The following is a 23,775-nucleotide window of genomic DNA, read 5'->3' as shown; positions in this document are numbered from 1 at the left end:
AAGTACATTTGTTATCAACATCTGAAAAAAAATAAACACCATATATTTGTTTGTAATATTGCAGATGCCGTTGAGGGGTTTTACTTTGAAAAGACCCACCGGAAGAAGCTGGCTCACTGTGAGCGAGCTTGACAGGCGCGAGCCTCTGTCCGCTCCGCTCCGCTGCTCTGGGCGGTTCCAGTCTGAAAGAGACGTTTAGGAAGAAAGCAGCTCACCAACAAAACTATCAGCGCAGACACACAAACATGGCGCCTGACTCCGCCGACAACTTCACATGAAAGTGTGGCGAAGAAGTTCCCCGCAAAGTTTCAAAGGAGTATTTCGAAGTGCCTTTTTTTCTTCTTTTAACCTGTTTCGTTTTGCACAAATAGAAATACGGAATATACCAAGCGGGTAAAAGCAGCAAGTTGCCTACATGTCAACATCGCCTCGCGCTGCAGTGTAAACAGCTGGTAAGTGCTCGTGTTTCTTTTGAATATGGAGATAGCTGAGACTTAGCAGAGTTTGTTGTGGGAATTAGAAATACCAGTTAAACTATTTAAAGGTGACTTTAGCTGTGTATAAGTAAGGTAACTACATTACAAATACATGTTCCTGGTCTGCCTCGACTCAGTTCATCGTGTGTTCTCCAACCGCGGAAACTACAGACAGCCACGTATCCCCGCACAGGCTGCTCTCAGGAGGACATTTCTTTTGTTATATCCGTGGTCATGTGTATTTCCTTCATCAAAGTTGACCTAATTATGGGTCGGATGCAACAGTTGGGGGAATATAACCCCCCCACCGCTGCCCTCCTCTTCCTCTCTCCTCCCGGCCGGGCCCTCCTTGACTTGACGCCAGACAATCTGCTCTCCTGGAGCCTGTCTAACCTTGCAGGTGTCTGCTCTCAGACACACTCACAAACTGCATTTCCTGCTGGAAATCAAAGAGATATGAAACTGTTATTCTGACTCTTCTTTTGTGTGCATGTGGCTTTGCTTCTATGCAGAGACTTTATGCCATGCTTGCATTTGTGTGACCCAAAACTGAGGACGTAGAGTTGTGTAAGGTGCCTGTGTGTGTCGGATGAGCACAAATGCCATTGAATGCATCGCCAAGGTGCTCACATATCTGTGGCTCAGCACTTGACAGTCTGCCAGCAGCAGTATAACCCCCCCAGGGCAGCAGAGTACTCCCAGCTCCAGCTCCACCGTTTTGGTGATTCATGGCATGCATGTGATGTTCCTGTTATGACAGCCATGGCACAAGTCCCAGCAGAGCAGAGAATGGCACTTCCTCTTGTATTGTACTGATTCATATTTTAACTTTTTTTTTGCCACCAGAGATGGCAGCAGGAATGTCGGATAATAACCAAATATTCAAGGCTTGTTGTGGAGGAAATTGCTCTTGCAGAATTGGCGTTGACACGTGGAAACAGAGAAATCACTTCCTTGACCTTGTCTTGGCCTGACTGCCGCTGGAAAAGGGGAGTGGAGTGAACGTTGCCTCCTACTCACTGCCACAGGCAGCAGGAATAAAGTAGGTCACAGCTTCACTGTGGCTTTGTGTACATTGAACTTGCACTTTGTCACCACCGCAGGGCGTCCAAAGGCTCTGTCAGGTGACCAAGGAAAGGATGTTGGTCAAGGGCGCAGCAGTGGCTGTTGGCCTCGGTGGTTGCATTGGCAAAAGTCAAATTGGATTTTGACGAGTGTGAGAAAACGTAGTAATTCATTCTGTGGGACAGTGAGAGGAGCAACACATGAAATGTCTGCTGTGATACATTAGTGTAGATCTGCTTTTATCTCTAACTCTTCAAATGACAATACAACAGCTGACACTTCGACTGACAGACGACTGACAGTGCCAGGGCAGTTTATCACCTACACTTTCTTTGACTGGCTGGAAGTTCCACTGAAATATCTTTAAATGCTGTTTTCTGCCCGGCAAATATGGAGATTTCCTGCTTTTCGCTGTTATATATCTTATAAAAGTGACATTTAAAGACATCACCCCGGACTGTGATTGTTTTCTGACATTTTATAGACCAAACAATTAATCTAGAAAATAATCTGCAGATGTAAATAATCCAGAGTCATTGTGTGGCTAAAGGACACTTCAGCACTTCTTACTCACTGCTGCTTTTATTTTTAATTTGTGTTTCTACTTAATCAGCCAGAAAAAACAACAGCTTTCATACTGAGACAGGCTGCTGAAGCTCTTTGGGATTGCTGAGTCAATACTTTCCTGAAACGCGTCAGTGCATTTTGTTAAACTGCTTGTTTTTAAGACATTAACTCCAGATAGTCAAAGAGCAACAACAGGAATCTTGTAATTCAGCCAGAAGCCCCTTAAGATAAACTACGTCCTCCGCCCGACTGTACTCTGTGTGATGTTCCAGTTGGTGTTCTAGTCATCGTCTTTCATTAGTCCTGGGTATGAGCTGTGCTTTTCTCTTACATGTATCTTTTATTTAACCACGTTAGTCTGTTAAAACTCTTAAAATGGCTCTGAAACATACTGGAATCACTTGACATCTTTATTGCATCACAGATCTTTATTTGGTGAACATCCTACCAAACGATCTTTAATAAGGTAATCATGAATCATAACCCTGCGTCAGTAAAGAAAAGTATTTTAATAACATGGCAGACATATTGTGCTCAACCCAAGAGGAACACAGCAACTGTAGAAACAATAACAAACCATATCTGTAATCTGTGATTCAGCAGATTCCTGTTCTGAGAAGCGAACTGACGGCCGTCGTTGGTCCCTGAATGAAATTGGATTTTCTGCATTACGTCCGCAGCTGCCGGGGTTAAACCAGCACGAGTGAGCAACAGAGTTCACGTGTGTCTTTAGCTTTGTGCTGAGCTGCAGAGAGCTTGTTAGCATATGGATGTGATAATGCCAGACGATCACACAGGCTTATCTGCAGCCAAGAAGCAGACTGTGAATGCTGCAGCTCTCACACACTCGGCAAATATTGAACAGTTAAATATATTCTCTGCCTTTCAAGTACACTTGTCAGCATTTTCACTTATTTTCTGTGTCGTAAACTGAGAGAGGCTGTTAGTCTCATCACAACACACAGTTAAGATTAATTAGCAGGCTGAGGTATTTACACACAGTTTAATAGCCTACACACACACACACACACACACACTGTAGCTTGCACACATGAGTTCAATCAGACAGCAACGCAACTTCAATCTTATCTCAAACTGACGCTCCGCTTCAGAAGAATCCCACAGCGTAGGTTCTTCTGCGGTCATCGCCGCCTTGTAAATGGAGGTTTTGTCACCTCATTGGCACCTTGTTCTCGGTCTGGCCTTCACCACCTCCAGCCCCCTGTGATGACAGGTGGCAGGGACGCCCACTTTGCTCTTCAGATCCTCCACAGCTTACAGCTACAAAGTGGCACTCGAGGCAGACGGACCAGGGTTGTACATATCTAATAAGATAAGGCCTAATCTGCATATGTAGACGTGCGCTATTTTTCACTTCTCTTCCATGACAGTAAGACAATCGGCTTTTTCAAGTCACCCGTGAGGATATTCACAATTATATTAATTTTAATTAACAGAAATACCCACGATCAACTTATCGCGTTTTTCACGATGCAGTCGTATCCGGAGCTGTTCCTTGTTGAAGGACAGTACAGCTGAAAAATGTATCCCTTTTCCTCTGCAGATCTTTTCTTTTGACAATTCTTCAGTCGGCCTCCCTGAGCGTTTATCTTAAGTGCACTTCAGCAGCCCTGTTGCATGCAGATGAACACGTAGCACGTGCACACTTGTCACAATAGAGGTGTTGATGTGAAGGATCAGCCTGTCCTATTTATAACCAAGGGTCAGCCCGCTCCCCAGTACAATTACTGCATCTCCACAAACTCTGTAAGGATTGCTTTTTATTCTCCTCTGCAGTGCACACGGTTCACGACATGGAAACTGTGTGTGTCATGCTCAGCTGCTGGTTCAGTCAAGCTGTGAGTGGATCTGCACGGTGAGGCTCCTGCTGAGATAACAGACACAGCACTGTCTGTTGTCCACACACACACACACACACACACACACACACACACACGCAGGCTCTTTCACCCCTGGGGAACAAGCCTCCAGGCTCTTTTGTGTGAAAGGGATGAGATCATTGTGGAGCAGAACATGGAGGGGGGGGGGGGGGAGAGAGAGTAAGAGGTTCCACTCTGTACTTTAATAAAGAAATCTCTCTAGGTCTCCAGCCTTCACCTTTGTGTCCCTCTTTGAATGTGGTACTTTGGAAATGAAGGAGCAGGACCTCCCAGTTTGATTTATGGCAGTCGAAGAGTTTTCCTCGGCCCTCGAGTTGTCGGGCTGCAGAGACAACCTTTGGCACATTTGCAAGCAAGTTAAGACCAGAGCCACATACGAGGACAAGACTGAGTGCAGGGGCCTGGAGGAAGGATCCAACCAGGGCTTTAGAACGAATCCTGAGCACAGATTTCATTTTGATTGTTACTTGTGTTACTTTGACTTGATCTTAAATGTTAATGTATTCCTCTGTACCACTAGCTACTGATTTAAACAAGAATGGGCTATTGTACTGGAGGCAGTGAGTCATTACATCTCCTTGTATTCAGTTACACCTTGTAAAATAGTGTTGTTCTTATCTTTAAAAGATGTGGATGTGTGTCCCTCCTCTGCCAGCAGAGCAGGTAATATAACAAACCAGTATTTGTACGTTTCGTTCCCACATCGGTTAGAAATCGCTAACGAGAGCTTTGCAGTTGTTGTCACTGGCCTCCCAAAGTCTGAAAATAATCTCTAAATAAACTGATTATTTCCAACATTAACCATCTGCTCCGGACTTTAGTGAGATGTTAGAAGTCAAGCAGCAAGGATGGATTATTAGGCAGATCGTGCTTTGAATGGTTCTGTCTAAAACGTGAGGAGTGGTCCCATCAGTGAGGTGACTGAACCTGTTCTGCATTGTTGACCTGAAACAGTTTTTTTGCTTTGCTTTCACTCCCTTTATTCTCCGGCTTATGGCACCGAGTCATGCTACATGTTGTTGTTTTCAGAGTAAGTTACTCAGAAAGGCTGTCGGTTTTAGTAAACGCTCTGGGTCTTTCTTTCTTTAAGGATTTATGGACATTTAAAGTGGTTAAAAAGCTTGAACTTTTCTCTGTTACAAAGAAGCATTACATAATCTTCCTTATGTGCCAAACCTTCATCTTATTGTTGTGATGATGAAACGCTGTAAGAAGTATCTCCTGTGTGCATTGCACATTAAAACTGAAAGCTGCTCCACATCCACGCTCCAGCTCAAGAATGAATATAAACCGGTTTCAGAGTGAACGTGTCCTCTGAGGCTTCAAAGTATTTGTCGTGGTTGGTAGTAACCCCGCTCCCTGAATGCAGCCCAGACAAAGAGCGTGACACTGGATCAGGAGGAACACAGGGACAGGTTTTCACATGGGAGGGGCACTACCTTTTTTAGAGGCAGGGGCTCCAGTTACAACACTTAATACACTGGACATTTAATGCACCGTCTGCCATTTGACTGGTGAAGCTTCACAATTCATGGAGCTTTAAACGTTTCCCAGCCTGCATGCTGTCACAAGAAGGTCGAAGAATCCTAAATGTTACGTTCACTTCTGTTTACAACGGCTTTAAAGCTTTTAGTGTAATCCACTGTCGACACCATCGCCCTTTATGGCCACTACCATGTTTAATGTGCCCGGCAGATATAACAGTGCACAATAAAACCAGCCTTCTCTTCCCTTTTAGGTCTAAAACTGGGACGGCGGATTTTATTTCGCCGCCCAGACTACAGAGAACATGTCGACTATACTAAATGTACCCTGAAAGACTCGGAGATCAATTTCCTCAGCTAGAGTAACACTAGTCGCAGCTCAGGGTCGCGCTGCCTGGCATTGTTGGGGCTGGGTTGCCATGGCAGCTTCAGTGTTTGTCTATTATGGACTGTCACAAAGAGATAGTTGTGTGGTTGTGGCCGGGTGTGTGCAGGGGACTGTCACACATGGTCCCCAGCTGTGTGCACACCTTACATCAGACATGTTACTCATGATTCCACAGTCGGCGGTCCTTTGTGACACCATATGGACTCGCATGAGCAATAATATAGCAAACTGTTGCTGATGTTTGTAAGTGTTGTTTATTCCACGCAGAGACCTCTGCACTTGTAGACTCAGATGCATGAATTCAATAAATGCTTTATTGATTTCATTCATGTGAAGCAGGTGCGTCCAGCTTTTGTTTGAGAGCACATTTAGCCGTGTGGTTTGTTATAAAGCAAATATTGTCTTGCTTTTGTAATTGGGTTTTGACCGTTGAGATGTAACCATGGATACAGTGCAGTGCATCTTTTCACAGCAGTGAGTCTTTAAATAGTTGTGTTGTGCATCGTCACAAAGTAAGAGCTGGATCCAGAGCATGTGGGATAAACATTGTTTATTGTGTTGTGAAATACCACATCTGGCATCATTTGGGTTTTTACGAATGTTGGAGAACAAACAAGTTTCAGAGACTTTCCTCCGCACGAGTACACGTCCGACATTTAAAAGAGATTACTGAAATAAACAAGTACTATTAAATATTCAACCGTTCTTCAAACACTCCCCAGGTGCCGGTAAAAACAAGTCACATAAACCTTTTTATATAACATAACTATTGGATTTTCTATCCATCAGAGCATTTCCCTCCTGCATGTCTTCAACAGCCTGCTGTCCATCCCATCTGCACTCATTCTTTATAAGTGGAGGTCTGCGTGGAGGTGACATGTATTGTTTTTGCAGCTCAGAGTTGCACATTCTGCTCTTTAATCTCCCAACATTGTTTGCAAAAGGAAAGAAAGAAATGTGAAATATTCCGGACAAAGCTCCAGCTACAGTTCTTCAAACTACCTGGACTGTAAGTCTCGCTGTACACTGGAAACGCATCCATTTTGGCTCCTTCTAAAAAGCAAAGCTGCCTTCATTGCGCATCAGATAAGGGTTCAAATGAAACTCTTTCACACACATAGTGCTTTTGTTGTGCAAGTCTGCGTGCTGTACAGTTGATGGAAATCTAAATAGCAGGCTCGATGTCTAGCAAAGATCTTTTAGTTGTGTGGAAAATGTGTGTAACTAGCGTGTGTCAGCTGTTTTGCTGAATAGTTTCCCTCCCAGACAGGTCAGCCTGCCTCCTCCTGCCTCCTCCTGCCACTCCTCCGCCACATCGCAGCCGTTAGCATGCACGCCTGTCTCCACCTACAGTGCACTCAAAGGGCCCGTACGGTGGCTGACACTTTGTTAGCAATCAAGTCCAGAGAAGAAATGAGAAAACGGACAGTATTTTTTTCATTCATGAAGTCCAGGCCTGTCTGTGCTCGCTGCTGCTGTACAAAGAGGCTTCTTTCCCCCTGCAGCCACAGCTGACTCACCACTGGAAAAATGAACTTCCTGTGTAGGTTTCTAACGGCCCTTTGAAGGCGCCGTGTGTTCCCTTTAAGTTCCTCCTCAGACAACCAGTTGCTCTCTGTTGTGTTGGGTGGAGAAGATGATTCCTTTACAGTAGACATGATGAGCAGCGTCTCCTGTATTTGGACACTTCATGTCATAAGAGCTCAACTTCTAATGTAACTTATAGCCGAGTCATCAAACGCTAGATTTGCTCTCATGACTCAAACATTAAGTAGAAAAAAGAAACTTGCCAAAGTGTTTTATAGACTTTGGTGTCTGTTTGATTTACACTCTCGTGGCATTTTACGAACATTCCTCGTAGCCCGGCGTCTCTCCCATGGCTCCTCGTAGCCACCGGAGCTGTAACTCTCCGCATGATCGCAGCGCTGCGGTGAAATACAATGTGAGTGTTTGTGAATGTCAACAACTCCAGTACCTTCTTTGCTCCTCGTGTTTCCCCCGTTTGTTTGCTTCGTTGTGGTCCAAGCAGTCTTCCAAGGGTCCTTTTTATTGCCTTCGCTACAGTATTACTTAACATTCTGTGTATGTTTGTGATCCATCCCATAGTGAGATGTAAGAGCTTTCACAACCATGCGAGGTCAAGCAAGACCACTACGATACTGTGCTTAGCAAGGTTTCAACAGAATACTTTGATCCCTTCTAGGATTCTGTACTGTAGGGTTGTACCGAACGTCATCTTTTACATTTCAAAGCTTCTATTGAGGTTTTCAGATGAAGCTTTGAATGTCTGTCGTCATATTTTGTGACGTCATCACCCTGTTTTTTTGAAAAGCTAAATGCAAACAAATATGGTTTTACATCTCCAGGTACGTCCAGCCATGATCGAGGACAAGGGTCACCGTGTGACCGACTACTTTGTGGTGGCCGGGCTGACGGACAAGTCCACGCCCCTGGAGCAGGACCTGTCAGAGACCAAGTCCAGCGGGCCCAAAGCGCCCATCACCGACCTGGCCGTCATTAACAGGTCTGCAGGAGAAGCGGTGCCCGAGGGCTTCACCTGCATCGACAGCACCTACAGCGGCCAGCCAGCCAACCTCAACCATGGCAGTCTGAAGAGTCCTGAGCTGTTCCTGTGCTACAAGAGGGGTCGAGGGAAGTCTCCGCTCATCGACATCGGGTGAGTCGCTTTGTTTGTAACGTTCACACGCAACACTGATTGCAATTTTCTTGGCAGATTTTTTCTATCAAATTCCGATTTTCTTACTTTCTACTGATCTCTAATTGACAGCATTTCATCATGAAATATTGACTATTAAATAACTTCGGCTTCATGTTCTCCAGAACTGCACCGAGTTACAGGACCTGCTTGTTTTTAAAGTTGTTCCTCGACGGCTTATTTTGGACTTTGGCTGTTTAAATTGTGAGCTTCATGTCTTCACTCGACTCAAGAACCTCAACTGTGTGTGTGTGTGTGTGTGTGTGTGTGTGTGTGTGTGTGTGTGTGTGTGTGTGTGTGTGTGTGTGTGTGTGTGTGTGTGTGTGTGTGTGTGTGTGTGTGTGTGTGTGTGTGTGTGTGTGTGTGTGTGTGTGTGTGTGTGTGTGTGTGTGTGTGAACAATAATAACCTTGACACTTGAATGACACGGAGCCATTGTTAATGTTAATATCAACCCCTGTGTTTTAATTGAACTTTGATGACATGACAAAACATTTTGTCAGAGGTGGAAGGAAGTAGGTGTGTCGAGCTCCATTCTCTCGCCCCTGTTGCGTCATGGAGTTCTCCCTCTTGGCTCTTATCCGTGAGCCTGAAGCTACTTCATAGAGGGGGGGAACGTTATCTAAGCATCATCGAGAACAATGATGCAACTTCTTCAGGTCTCCACACACCTTCGTCTTTTGTCTGACTCCTTTCTGTGTGTCCCGCTAACAAACTGGAGTTTCCTGTTCCACTCGGCTCGCTCTCTGAAAGGATCCTCCGCTGTTTAAAATACTGCAACACCCGGACTGTGTTCCACTTGCTCTGTGATGCTTCACGTCACGTGTTGTTAATGTGATTCCCTGCCTGCTAAATGCAGCTTCAAACTACATAAAACTCCCTGCAGCCGTCTGTGCACTGAGCATAAACAGAAGATCGAATGTCAAGTCATGTTTCCTCTTCAGAGGTTGAACCCTGCTTAGTATGCTAACAGACGTATGTGCTGGATGAAGTAGACGTACATTCAAGTATTCACAGTCGCAGTCGAGCTGCTTTGTTTCCCAGTTTATTGAGACTGAAGAGTTCACAAGCTTCTTTTCTGTGTTGCTGCAAACAAACACGATATTATTATGAGACTCTTAATGTAAAATTCATGACTGTGGTCTATTATTAATAATGGTTGGATGCTTGTGTTTGATAGAAATGAGTAATGCATTACAGCATATAGACTTCCTGGTGGTTTTACTACAGCACAGAAGGTCAGTAAATATGTTTGGCCATGTTGCGACACCGGTGTCTTCCCTCATCATCATCTGATTCCCGTCCCACCTGCTACTCTTCATCACCCGGGAAAACAACGAGCAACCAGTAAATCATTCATTCTTCCTTCTGCCACCTCTGCTGAGTGCAGCCAGCGTTCCCAGCCCGCGGCTCCACCGCGTCACGACTCACTGTGCCCATTAGGACTGTTTTTGTTGTCCAAATGAGAATGTGCTGGTAGTTGTCCTCCTGGCCTCTTTAGGTTTGTCCTGCATTCTTTTCAGAACGAATGGGGTGTTTCAGCACCATTATATCTGCGATGGCTGCCCTGTAGTCTGCACAAGATCACAAAATGTGTTTTGGGGTCTTTCATAGTTTAAAGGGGGCAGCAGAGCTGTTGGCCTCCCACATGGCATTGTCAAGATGGAAAGGGAGGACATGGAGCATGCTGCCATAGAAGCCCTGCAGTCATGCAAAACAATCCGACACACTGGGACACCGATTGATTGCATGACTGCAACTTTTAGCTGTGTTGCTGAATGTGTTTCTATTTACAGTCTTCTTCCTTCTTTGCGTCTGTTTCAAACTCCTGAGTTGCATTCGAACGTGATGTTTTGCACTGTGAACGGTTGCGTCATTACAATGTGAGTGTTGTGTCTTTTGGCAGCACGGCTTGTTTAAGAAATGAAAGCCAGGGATGTCAGCGACACGGATTCCAGGACGGCGCTCTCTCGGAGCCACTTGTCTACGATGGTGCAGTGATGCCAGCTCTCTGCGCTGCTCTGCTAGCTGCCAAGTCGTTTTTGCACTTCCCTAAAGACGGCTGTACACACTTGTACACACTCTCATATTCCTTCTTCATGAAAATGTGTGTTGTGTCATTAAGGGTCAAGCTGACCTTTTTGCTTCCTGTATATTGTGTTTGTCAGCGTGCTATATGACGGTAAGGAGCGTCTGATCCAGGGCTGCGAGGTCATCCAGGCCACACCCTACGGCCGCTGCGCCAACGTCAACAACAGCTCCGCCACCTCGCAGCGCATCTTCATCACCTTACGCAGAGCGCCGCCCGTCCAGCCTCAGAACCTCGCAGTGACGGACATCTGCGTCATTGTCACCAGCAAAGGCGAGACGCCACCACATACCTTCTGCAAGGTGGACAAGAACCTCAACTGTGGCATGGTGAGTCAGATTGTTGGGCCTTAACGAGCGCGTGTGCATCGTCGGTCGCGAGAGGACACACTTCTAACGTTTTATGTTTGAAACGTTTCAGTGGGGCTCCAACGTGTTCCTGTGCTACAAGAAATCAGTATCTGTGTCCAATTCCATCACTTACAAAGCTGGTGAGTAAAAGTCTGTGATGGTTACGTGACATGATGATGTGTATGCTTCACAGAACACAAAGTATCGTGTATGAATGGATATGGACATGATACCCAAAGTAAGTCAAAATTAAGAAATGTAAGTAAAGATAGATTACGAGATAGTAAGTCGACATGATTAGTCAGAGTTATGAGAGTTATTGACTTCCTTATAATTTGGGCTGAAGTATTTAATTTAATCTTTTTGCTTCCCTGCGTGATAACAAGCGGCTCCTTCAGCGTATATCTCTGATCATCTGATAGTTATGGATTATTACAGCTGTTGTGTGACATTGTATCTGACTGAATGCTTCCTTAATCGCCTCTTGGATCAGTTCACTGTGTATAACATGAGTAATAATCAGTGTTTATGTGTGTGTGTGCTCACACACCCATGCACACACACATGCTGACTTTATCTTTTGGGCCTTTTTCCTGTGAGCTGCCTGTTTATTCATCTCAGACAACGGCGCTTCCTGCCGCGCCCATTATTTGTGTATCTGCAGGCTCCTTGTGTCGCATGTTCTCACAAGAATGTGTGTTTTGGGAGAAACACACCAAACGGCAGAACAACTATTTCCTGATACAACCAGAGTGTATTATTATTTAGTACTTTTGATCAGAACTAAACACTGATCGATCTTTTGTTTAAACCTCACAGAGAAATGACGCCAGATTTAAAGGCTGTCTGGAGTTATTATATTACTTTGTCAGAACAACACGTGGGTAAATAACTATCATTAGTTTTCTCTTTGTTCTCCAGGTCTCATCTTTCGTTACCCAGAAGAGGACTATGAGTCGTTTCCTTTGTCAGAATCTGTCCCTCTGTTTTGTTTGCCGATGGGCGCCAAGATCGAGTGTTGGGCACCGAACACACGTGACCCTCTGCCCGTCTTCTCCACGTTTGTCTTAACCATCTCTTCTGGTGAAAAGGTGAGCGGCAGCCACCAAGAGCACGCATGAAAAGACTCCCACTGGGAACCTCTTTACATTTGGCACAAACTGTCCTCTTGGACTCCAGGAGGAACTGATTAGATGTTAGAGGTCAAAGGTCACTGTGTCCTCACGAAACACGTTTACGCAAGTTACGCAAGAATTTATGACAATTATGACAATTTCAGACAAATCTCTAATAGGATAAAATGATGAAGTGTTGACATTGACATTTTGGACACACATGAAAAACCATAAAAGCCATAAAAACGCACAATAACTAAAGGACGCGTCTCCTCTGGTTCCAGGTGTATGGATCAGCCATCCAGTTCTACGAGCCACATCCGGTGGACCAGCTGAGTGAGAAGCAGAAGATCCAGCTGGGCTTGCTCACCACGGTGGAGAAGAAGATGATCCCCAACCGACCTGTAAACACCAATAAATGCATCTGCCTGCTCTCCCGCTGGCCCTTCTTTGAGTCCTTCCGCAAGTTCCTGATGTTCCTCTACAAGCTCTCCGTCTCCGGCCCGCACCCGCTGCCTATTGAGAAGTATGAATCTACCTGTGGCGTACACAGCTCACAGCCTCACACCTCACACCTCACAGCTCACAGCTCACAGCTCACGTCTCAATGGGTGGAATGAAGGCATCATTTGTATGTTTCTCTCAACAGGCACATCTCGCACTTCATGCACAACGTGTCATTTCCCTCCCCTCAAAGGCCGAGAATCTTAGTCCAGGTGACTTTTATCCATTTACATTTGTAATAGTTGTCATTGATATACTTTAACTTGCGTATAATAATGTTTTTATAGTTCCTTATATTAACATTATACAATGTTTCTTTTCAGCTCTCACCACATGACACCTTGATCCTCTCCCAGCCTGTGTGCACACCCCTCCCCCTCAGGTACAACTGGGTTCTTAATCATTTCACAACTAATAATATGTTCAGTTCCTTTTTCAAACAGTGGGTGGCGCTTTCAGTTTCTTCTTCATACTTTTTATGGAAGGTTTTGTTTATATTTCAAGCTGAATGTCCTTCAGGCTGAAAGAGGGAAAGAAATTCTCATGAATTTGTGAGAATATTCAAGTTTTCTTTCCTTGTTAATTTGCAACTTTAATCTTGGAAATTCAGAGTTTTCCCCAGAATATTACCCCCGCCCAGGCTCCGACAAAGGTCCCAGACGTTGTCGTAGAAACAGCCTTGAGCATCATCAGTTAAACAAAGTACGGGGTTGTGGAGTGTGTTATATTGTAAGGTGATATTTTGTCCACCACATGTATTTGCATATTAAGAGTTGATATTAAAAAATAGTAAGAATTAAAAGTTTAAAATCTCTTCATCATCTTCCATCGTTGAGAGAAGTTTAGAATGACCTCACACTTCCTCCCTTATGTCTGTTTTCTGTCCTCTGTCTGAACCCCCCCCCTGTGTGCTCTCCTACCGACAGCGGGGCAGACTACGGCACTCTGCTGATGAACCTGGGCTCAGAGAACTGCGCCACAGTTCTGCACTTTATCCTGCTGGAGAGCAAAATCCTGCTGCACTCGCTGCGTCCCGCCGTGCTCACCGGAGTGGCCGAGGCTGTGGTGGCGGTGAGTACGCGCACGCATGCAACGTACAACATTACTGCAACATCAGCTTTTTAATCTGGGAGTTTAGTATTTAATCTTGTACTGTTGAGGGGAAATAATGAAAGTCTGAGACTTATTATATTTATTTTCATTTGGTTTTGTTGCTGTGGTAATAACTAATGAGGATCCAAAATAAAATATAACAAATAAGAACCCTTTTATGTATAATTATCATGACATCATTGTTGCGCTGCAGTGAGGAACATGGAGCCTAAATCATTAATCTTGAGATGAGCAGAAATAATTCACTATAATTCAGCTGCACATCCTGTATAAACAGTGGAGAGAATATAACTTCTAATCTTTTAATAGATCTGATCAGATGCTCATTATGTGATGACGGTGAGATTCTGGTAGAACAAGCAGCGAGACGAGGAACAGCTTTCACGCGTGTTTAGTTCCACATGCAGCGAGTCATCTGCCGCGTGCACTGAACTTATCATTAACAAGAGCGGATTTGTTTCACCAGGCAGAGACGTGTGACACTGTCCTGCTTTAACCCACAGCATGAAGTCCTCTCTTGCAATATGTTGTTTCCACCCAGCTTTGATATTCGATGCTATATTTCTACATTTATGAAAGGCGTAGTCGCCACCACGACGTATTTCATAACTGTGTCATTTTATCTCTAAACAAACAAATAATTACTTCACAGATTGTCCGTTTATCTGCCTTAAAATTCTCTGTAACACAAACTCAGGTTGAGTCACAGTTCTCCATTAATGAGTTACTAAAAGTAACATTTTCACCTTCGTTTGTATAAGATTGAAATGCTGTGTGTATTGGAAGGTTTTAGTGTAAAGACTCTGGTGCTTCTCTCTCGTCTCTCCTCAGATGATCTTCCCCTTCCAGTGGCAGTGTCCCTACATCCCTCTGTGCCCGCTCTCTCTAGCAGGCGTCCTCAACGCTCCGTGTCCATTTATAGTGGGCGTGGACTCCCGCTACTTCGACCTTTACGACCCCCCGCCAGATGTTGTCTGTGTGGATCTGGACACCAACACCATCTACCTGTATGCTGTGCTTTGATACCGTTTACCGCTCTTATAACGGCGGATCGTCTCAAATATCGAGCATTTGTTAAACCAACGGAGCAGATTCTCTCTGTGCAGCTCTCCTGTTACTTCCAGCTAACTTTGTGTATTATTGTGTGTCGCAGGTCCGACGAAAAGAGACACAGCAACTGGAAGAACCTCCCGAAGAAGCCATGCAAGAGTCTGGTGAACTCGCTGAGCAACTTGCACCACCAGCTGGCCACAGGTACACACAGCATCTCCTTGTGTACGGGGCCAATATCATGTCATATTTACAAACGGGGAAAAGAGGTTGACACTCAGTTAAGATAAGTTGAGCTAGTTGAAAGATAAAAGCACGTTTGTAGGTTAAAGGAAAAGTATAGAGCTTCACATATCTCTGAAATGTTAAAACTGACTTCTACAGTCAGCTGGTAAAAAATCATTTTTTTTTTTTTTTTTTACTGAGATGTAAAGCTTTATTTTTCTTCATGCTGATAATTTTGTCAGTAATATTGTGCATCATTTTGTATTTACTGCCAAACTCCTCCCAAATAAAACACCATCAGATATAATTTAAATATTTCAAATTGATCTTTTGTGTGTTCTAGTGTCGGTCGGTCAAAGCTCACAGGATAACTTAGCGGTGGACATGACTCCCATCGAGGCGGACTTCACCTGGCACAAGAAGAAGACGGCGCTGGAGATGGAGATCCAGGAGGCGTTCCTTCGCTTCATGGCCTCCATCCTGAAGGGCTACCGCTCCTACCTCAAACCCATCACCCAGGCACCCTCCGAAAAGGCCACGTCTGCAGATTCCCTCTACGACCTGCAAGGTACACGAGCGATCCACAGACTTCCTGGCTTTGCCCAATTTACAGCCTCATTGTAGATGTTAATGTTAACATTTCTATTTCAAGGAGCATCTCAACTATCACTCAGCCTAAAGTGTTTTTACAAATCAATCACCTTTCTCTGGCTGTAATAAGACTTCTCTAATGTCTGCTGCTGGGAAATTCACCTTCACCGCTGGAGATCAATTTTAGAGTGATGGAAAAATCTTATGACGCAGCATATTTGAACACTTAACAGCTACACAAGAGGGATGCATAATAGATTATATCTGATTTATTTCTCCTTGAAGTGAGTACAAGAATAAACAACGACGTATTAGAGCCGCTAGGTTAAAAAAGCTTAATTATAAAGCCAGGGTAGAGGGGAATACTCAGAGAGAAAACTCTGAATTTCTAAGATTTAAGTTGTAAATTTACAAGAAAAAAAAAACTCACAAGAAAAATTAATTGGACACACTTAAACACGAGGATGAACTGATTAGATTTTGGTGCTCAAAGGTCACTGAAAACTCTCAAAACACATTTTGGCCATAACTCAAGAATTCATAGGCTCATTATGACAATTTCACACGCATGTTGAAGTGATGACATTTTGCACGGACATGCTTGTAAACTACAACTTGACTAACAACCACGAGGCAGTAATTCTGCTTATCTTTGTTAGCTTTTTCTCGTAAATGTACAACTTTAATCTCTGAGAATATCTCGTATATTCAAACAGAATGACTGCTGATGTGACACCACAGTCTGTTCTGTAACTTCCTGCAGGGTTTCTCAAAAGCAGAGACCGAGCCCACCAGAAGTTCTACTCTCAGCTCACCAAGACCCAGATATTCATCCGCTTCATTGAAGAGTGCACATTTGTCAGTGACAAGGACACGGGCCTGGCCTTCTTTGACGACTGCGTTGAGAAGGTGATTAGAGATTACACCAGCGTCGGGCAGCTCTGGGTTCTGGACTCGCCGCTGGCTTCATGGTGTTTTTGTTTTGACGTTTCCTTCCATGAACTGGCCTTTGTTTTATGTTTTATTGGCAAAATAACATGTGTCCACTGGGAGAGTAAGGAAGCCAAAATTTCCTCTGATTCATTCTGGTTGCTTTGCTCTCTTTCCTCTTCATGCAGCTTTTCCCCTCTGATAAAATCACAGACAAGGGCACAAAGGTAATCCTGGGCTTCCACTGTGATCACATTTCCTCGTGTTTGTAACGTTTGTGTCTTAACATTAAAAGGTAATTACATTAACCCCTTTCTCCCTTTTTAATAAATGTTTTTAACAAGCATATACATTTCCTGCTTTTCTTCTATCCTTGAAGCCACAATCAAATACGCATGTTTTAATCGAGAAGGCATGATGGATTGTAATGTGCTTGTTCACTTGCTGTCAGGCAGGAAATGACCTGCAGAGTGAGCTTTCTGTAAAGGTCGTAGTTGTCAGTATTGCTCTGTTTCCGATCCTCCCTGCAGGTTGAAGGAGAGTCGTCTGAGGACACGAGACTGTTGGAGCTGGACGAGTCTCAGAGGAGCGAGCACACTGTCTTTGTCATGCCGGCTGAACCTCCGGCTCACGTTGGAACTGAACCTGCTCCCAGATACATGTGAGGCTTTAAACTATAGATTAAAACTCAGAGACAGAGAGTTTGATAACAAACAGTGAAACAGTCTGAGGCAGGTGACCTTGCAACAATCGTATTTCTCATCCTCCAGATATAAAAGTTTCCCCAGGCTGCACATGGAGCTGTTTGACCGTCCGAGGGAGTTGCGGCCTGCAATCAGCAGCAGAGCAGCCGGGGCCAGTCTGTCCAGCAGCCCTGCACTGCTGGCTAAGAGGACCAAGCAGGTGTGTACATATTACTCAGTCACACTCTGCAGAAGTAGCAGCAAATTGCGATTATTTTGACTGAAATTGAAAGTGCAATCCATCATTCTCTTTTACATTGAAACGTATATTTAGAAAAATGTATTCTGCACACCTGAATGTGCGACAGGTGTGTCGGAGGAAATTGCAATTTTGAAAACACAAACATTTTATTTGAAACTGATCTTTGAAAGTGTCGGCCTGGTCCAACAGGAGATCAAGCTCGCGTACAAGATGGCGAAGCGGTTCCACTCCAACCCTCCGCTGTGGGCCCGCTGTCTGTTCAGTCACTGCTACAGCATGTGGTTCATCTGCCTGCCAGCAGCTGTACGACTTTCCAAGTCTAAGAGCCGCGCCATGCAGCAGGCGTACAACGTGCTGCTGAAGATGAGGACCACTGAGGTGGAGGTGCTGGATGAGGTACAGCCACATTAAGTATTAACAGACTTTGATATGTATTTATATTTCTTTTGACTTTTTTTTTTTATATTAATGATGCATTTTCTGATCCAAGATAAATGAATCCTCTGAACACCACAACCGTGTTTTCTTTTTAACGTGTTTTACATGATTCATGGCATTGAATCTGCTTTATAGCGCATCATACGTTTTTGAGTTCTCCCTACTTCTATCCATGATTGTGCTGTTTCCAAAGAGGTGCAGGACTTTTATATTGCAGTAAAAAACAAGGTGCACCCGCCCTGAAACTGTCCGGGGTTGAGAGGGTTAATGTGTCATGTGTTTATCTCTCAGGTGTGTTACAGAGTGGTGATGCAGCTCTGTGGTGTGTGGGGTCTTCCCTGTCATGGCTGTACGAGTCCTGGTTGAGATGAAGAAAGCTGGAGTACATCCGAACGCCATCACATATGGATACTACAACAAGGTCACATGTTGCCTTTTACATTGTTAAGCATATCTCTCACACGTCCTCACACGTCCTCACACGTCCTCACACGTCCTCTCACGTCCTCACACGTCCTCACACGTCCTCACACGTCCTCTCACGTCCTCACACGTCCTCACACGTCCTCACACGTCCTCACACGTCCTCACACGTCCTCACACGTCCTCTCACGTCCTCACACGTCCTCACACGTCCTCTCATGTCCTCACACGTCCTCTCACGGCTTCTCACGTCCTCACACATCCTCTCACGTCCTCTCATGTCCTCATACATCCTCACACATCTTCTCATATCCTCTCACGTCCTCTCATGTCCTCATGTCCTCATGTCCTCATACACATCCTCACACGTCCTCTCATATCCTCTCACGTCCACACACATCCTCTCATGTCCTCTCACACATCTTCTCATGTCCTCTCACACATCTTCTCATGTCCTCTCACACATCCTCTCATGTCCTCTCACACATCCTCTCATGTCCTCTCACACGTCCTCTCACGTCCTCTCACGTCCTCTCACGTCCTCTCACGTCCTCTCACGTCCTCTCACGTCCTCACACATCCACACACGTCCTCACACGTCCTCATACGTCCTCTAACGTCCACACACATCCTCTAACGTCCTCACCCTTCTGTTCCCTCTGCAGGCAGTCTTAGAGAGCCCATGGCCGAGCAGAAACCGAAGTGGCCTCTTTATGTGGACCAAGCTTCGTAATGTTGTTCGTGGAGTGGCCCAGTTCAAGAAAGCTCTCAACCAGACATCTTCCAAGAAGGAACCCACACTTAGTCCCACAGGTGGGGATGGAATATACCGTATGATGATAAGTAAACTCTAATGTTTATTTATCGTTGGCTCAATATTCAACAACGTTAACATGTGCCACTTTATATTTCTGTCTTCAGCTGCATCACGCGGTGGGTCAGCAGTCACTGACGCTGACCGTCTGAGTCATGGAAGTGCTGACAGCTCGAGTGAAGTCAACGGTGAGGAGCACAACCTGTTTGCCCACAGCCACGGCATGGAAGACACGGCAGAGACACACCGTAGCACAGGTATTAATCCCCCACAGTTATGAGGTTTGCGTGTATGAAGCTGAAGGTCAGAAATGACTTTGCTTTTTAGTTTTTGAGGCTTTAGTGTCCTGCTGTGACACCAGTGGTGTTAACTGCAGTTATGATCTGTGTGATCCGCAGGAAGGCAGTCTGATCAAGGCTACGGCTCCAAGGATGAGCTGCACCAGGAGCTGCACCAGGAGCTGACGGAGCCGTCGCATACAGCTGTCCTCTCTGCTGAGGACAGAAACATTTCCAAAACACAGCGTAACGGTAAGAGACTTCCAGTTCTGCAATTAAAGGTTGTGTGTGCACCACAAACCTCATTTCCTCTTTTCTTACGTTGATATCGTTGACGATGTGCTTTTTATAACCAGGAGGGGACGTTACCGGCTCGGTGGACAGTGCTGTCACAGTAGCGGAGCCCCCCAGTCCTGTCGATGTGCCCTCGCCTGTCCCGAGCATTGTGAAGCTTTGCACAGCGAGCTTAGATGGCGGCAGAGAAACAGGTGAGGAGAAAGATGAGGCCTTTACGTTAAGAAATGGTTTTAGAGTGAAATCAGAAGTGTTTGAGTCAATTTTGTCTCCACATAAATCATGAATCACCTTTTCATGATTGATCGATTCTTTTTTTAAACTGTTGTTACAACCCTCCTTATATCTGCACATTCTGCAGGTCCAGGGAAGCTGTTCAGGAGACACAGCATGAAAGATAACGTGTCTCTCCCTGATGACGATGCCTCCCTGCCTTCAGGGGATGTAGCCAACCAGCCTCAGCAGCAGCGGCAGAAATCCTTTGCTGAACGCAGCTGTAGCTTCAGCGCTGAAACCCGTGCTGGGATGCTCCTAGAGAAAGGCGTGGACCACATGGCCAGTCAGATGGGCGCCGATGCCCGTATCCTGGCTGCAGCGCTGTGTGCCGGTCAGAGTCCGCCTCCTCATACGGTGTCCAAAGCACTTTTCAAAGACCTGGAGGAAGAGCCTGAAGATGGGGGCTTGACTCTGATGAAGCTACCAGAGGAAGAGGGGCCAGAAGAAGAGAAGGAAGATGATGACGAGGTCGAGGGGACAGAGTCGAAACTGAAGAAACGAGAGAGAAAGCACACTGAGACAAACGAGGAAGACTCCGGGCTGCGAGGGCTGACCCTGGAGAGGGCAGACGTGAAGGTGGGGGCTGACCCGCTTTCCCTCCTGGTGACTGAGACCGAAGAGTCGGCCTCGGTCACCAGCCAGGAGCCTCCGCGCTCCGTGCCTGCTGTGGTGTCCCGCAACCTGGCTGAGGAAATAGAAATGTACATGAGCCTGAGAAGCCCCTTGGGTGTGAAGTCGTCCAGCATGGAGCTCCAGCAGGCGCAGGGAGACTCCACCGACTCCCCACAGCTCAAACAGTCTCTGGAGCGCAGGTCCAGCCTCCCCGTCCCTCCTGTCAAAACTCCAATTGGCTCCCCAGGCGATTCTCCCAAACGCAGCCCCACCACTGTGACTCGCTCCAAGACTTTTGCAGTAAAGACAAAGACCCCTGGCAGCGCAGTTGGTAGTCCTCGATCTTCCTCGCTGACGGCGCTGGTCAAGTCCTCTCAGGGAGGCTCGTTGGGCTCGGTCATCAACTCCATTTCAGGCATCAAGATGGACACCCTGTTGTCTGGACCTAAAATCGATGGGTTTAAGTTGAGCATGAAACAGGCGGCAAATGTGGCCAGCAAGGTGTGGGGGGCCGTCGCTTCAGCGTACTCCTACTCCGATGACGAGGTGAGTGTCGTGTCCGTTTATCTCAGTTGCTTTGGTACATTTAACGAATCATCCTCAACATAGAAAAACTGTTAAATCGTACAAACAGCACGACACCTGCAGAATAATCGTGCTCAAAATCCTTTAGTTGAATATTTATGTTAATGAACATGTAGGTGCTATCAGAATGAAAGTCCTTGTGTCATTGTTTACAAACCAGATGGTCCAAATGTTTATCCATGTTGTCAATAAAACATGTGTTCTGGTTTTGATGACGATTGAAAATGCACAAGACTTTTTCTGTGAGAAAAACTGAAACGGAAGATTCCTGAATTCCTTTTCCATCATCATCATCATCATCATCATCATCATCAGTCCTCATCATTTCCAGCTGATGATATGAAACAATCCTCTGCATCTCATCTGCCTTCACTCTGCAGGATGAACAAGCTCAGGGTGGCGGCGGCTTCCCGTCGCACCTGGATGAACACATGCTGGCTGCACATGATGTAGACGAGAGTCCTGAGAGGGGCGCCATCCCGGGGCTGGTGGCCAACGGCCTCAACCAGAGCTGCACCAGCCTGGGCAGCAGCAGCGGCAGCAGTGACACGGGCCGAGGGACACACCAGACACGTAAGTACTATAGTGCAAATACTCAACGAGAAGTGGAAGAGAAGCGCTAATGAGGAGAGTTTTTGTCTTTATCTGCAGATCAAACTCCAGGACGAGCGTGCAGGGGTCCAGACTCCGAGCAAGGCTCCTCACATCACGCTTCCTCCTCCAGCATTTACCAGAACTGTGCACTGGAGGTCAGACATACTGTACACACACACACACACACTGCTGCTGTGCTTCCACTACCAACATGTACATTACAATAACTCCTAACTGGTTTCCAGGTGCTGATGTCCAGCTGCTCCCAGTGCCGCTCCTGTGAAGCCCTCGTGTACGACGAGGAGATAATGGCAGGCTGGACGGCTGATGACTCCAACCTGAATACCAACTGTCCTTTCTGTTGCACAGCCTTCCTTCCCTTACTGCACGTCGAGTTTCATGACTTACGCACAATGACCGGGTGAGAATCTGTCATCACTTCTCCCGTGTCCTCATTTTACAGTAACGTTAAGATAAAACTAAGCTGATTCCCCTCTCAGGTTCTACATGAATCCCAGTGCCTCCGGAGACAGCATCCACAGCAGCAGTACGCAGCCCACAGCCAGCAGCTCTGCTGATATTAAGACACCAGAGCTCATCCCTTTCCCAGAAGAGGAACCTCGGGAGACTCCAGAGAAACTGCCTGGAACACATAAGAGGTATACACCGAACGACTTCATGTGAAACAGTTCATTTAGTTAACTATGAGTAAATATAGACGAGGCGGCACTGACGTCATTAAACGTATCAGGACTACAGCAGCATCACAAGAGGACTCTTCAGCTCCTGCTCTTCCTGAGTCCTCTTTTTCTGTTGTGTTCCTAGTCTGGTTCCTGAGCCGGTGCAGTCGGACCCCTTGGGTCTCCTGGAGCACCAGGCAGTGGGGAAGCAGCGCAGAAGCAGTGGGACGTCCCTGACGCGCAGCAACAGTGTTGGCGGCCCGCTACAGAGCCTGGATTACTCTCAGAGACCTGGACATGGCGTCTCCACCACCAGCCTGCCCTGCAGCCTGCAAGAGGTGTCGGTAAGTGCTCCTTACGTCACAAAAGAACCCCATTGTGCTTATATATTGCAGTGAAAATGATTGGTGCGTGTGTGTTTGTCAGGATGGCATGGGGACTAAGCGGCCGAACCCCAAGCCCGTGTCCGTCCCGTACCTGAGCCCCTTGGTGCTGCGCAAGGAGCTGGAGACCCTGTTGGAGAACGAGGGAGATCAGGTAAAGTACATACTCACATGAGCTCACAGTCTGCTTCAGAGCAACACGCAGCTACTCAGCGACTCTGTCACGTCCAACCAGGTGATCTACACACACAAGTTCCTCAGCCAGCACCCCATCATCTTCTGGAACCTGGTTTGGTATTTCCGCCGCCTGGACCTGCCCACTCACCTACCTGGTCTCATCCTGACCTCTGAGCACTGCAACAAAGGAGTACAGGTGAGAGACGTAACTGTTATTCTCTGTTGTTGGGGCGTTTCTTTATCTTTCCCTCTTTGTCGTCTTCTCTGCTCATTTTCTCCCAAACAAGTTACTTTTAAGATTTGTGCTGTTTTTGGCAGTAATATAACGAACACTTTGTCTCTGCAGCTGCCCCTGACGTCACTGTCCCAGGACTCTAAGCAGGTATACGTCCAGCTCCTGTGGGACAACATCAACCTGCACCAGGATCATGGAGAGCCCCTCTACCTGCTCTGGAGGACCTTGTGTGAGTGCAACAGACACACATCAGGCCAAAGTGTCCTCCCTCCTGTGTTAGATATTATTGTTTTATTATTATTTATCCATTAGTGGGAGACGAAGATTTTTAATGTCACAATGTCATGTGTTGTTCTCCAGTGGAGAAGAAGGGGACGTTGGCTCCGACAGACCACCAGGAGATTCGTACCCTCCTCAACACGATTGTTCGCAACATCCAGACCAACGACGTCTACGGGCCGATCAACCTGCTGATCCG

At 46.0% G+C, this 23,775-nt stretch overlaps 1 protein-coding gene across 1 annotated transcript in view; it reads left to right on the top strand.

The window, feature by feature from the left end:
- Positions 1 to 177: 177 nt before the first annotated feature.
- dennd4c (DENN/MADD domain containing 4C) overlaps positions 178 to 23,775 on the top strand; it is a 26,299-nt gene continuing 2,701 nt past the window's right edge. The window contains 33 exon segments of the mRNA XM_029454662.1: positions 178 to 452; positions 8,248 to 8,558; positions 10,765 to 11,014; positions 11,106 to 11,175; positions 11,957 to 12,126; positions 12,435 to 12,676; positions 12,800 to 12,866; positions 12,978 to 13,036; positions 13,581 to 13,725; positions 14,599 to 14,774; positions 14,921 to 15,021; positions 15,386 to 15,610; positions 16,397 to 16,542; positions 16,752 to 16,790; positions 17,094 to 17,224; positions 17,334 to 17,466; positions 17,698 to 17,904; positions 18,238 to 18,276; positions 18,278 to 18,367; positions 19,035 to 19,182; positions 19,291 to 19,440; positions 19,582 to 19,713; positions 19,818 to 19,949; positions 20,117 to 21,189; positions 21,609 to 21,801; positions 21,880 to 21,977; positions 22,068 to 22,243; positions 22,323 to 22,481; positions 22,648 to 22,846; positions 22,929 to 23,039; positions 23,121 to 23,258; positions 23,409 to 23,526; positions 23,658 to 23,775. The exon segment at positions 23,658 to 23,775 is cut by the window's right edge and continues 39 nt beyond it. Of these exon segments, the coding sequence (XP_029310522.1) occupies positions 8,260 to 8,558; positions 10,765 to 11,014; positions 11,106 to 11,175; positions 11,957 to 12,126; positions 12,435 to 12,676; positions 12,800 to 12,866; positions 12,978 to 13,036; positions 13,581 to 13,725; positions 14,599 to 14,774; positions 14,921 to 15,021; positions 15,386 to 15,610; positions 16,397 to 16,542; positions 16,752 to 16,790; positions 17,094 to 17,224; positions 17,334 to 17,466; positions 17,698 to 17,904; positions 18,238 to 18,276; positions 18,278 to 18,367; positions 19,035 to 19,182; positions 19,291 to 19,440; positions 19,582 to 19,713; positions 19,818 to 19,949; positions 20,117 to 21,189; positions 21,609 to 21,801; positions 21,880 to 21,977; positions 22,068 to 22,243; positions 22,323 to 22,481; positions 22,648 to 22,846; positions 22,929 to 23,039; positions 23,121 to 23,258; positions 23,409 to 23,526; positions 23,658 to 23,775 (5,534 nt within the window). The 5' untranslated portion in view covers positions 178 to 452; positions 8,248 to 8,259.

Source organism: Cottoperca gobio, chromosome 18, assembly GCF_900634415.1.
Source record: "Cottoperca gobio chromosome 18, fCotGob3.1, whole genome shotgun sequence".
Taxonomy (NCBI): domain Eukaryota; kingdom Metazoa; phylum Chordata; class Actinopteri; order Perciformes; family Bovichtidae; genus Cottoperca; species Cottoperca gobio.
The sequence above is the reverse complement of the archived record's forward strand: the minus strand, read 5'-3'. Positions and strand labels throughout refer to the sequence as shown.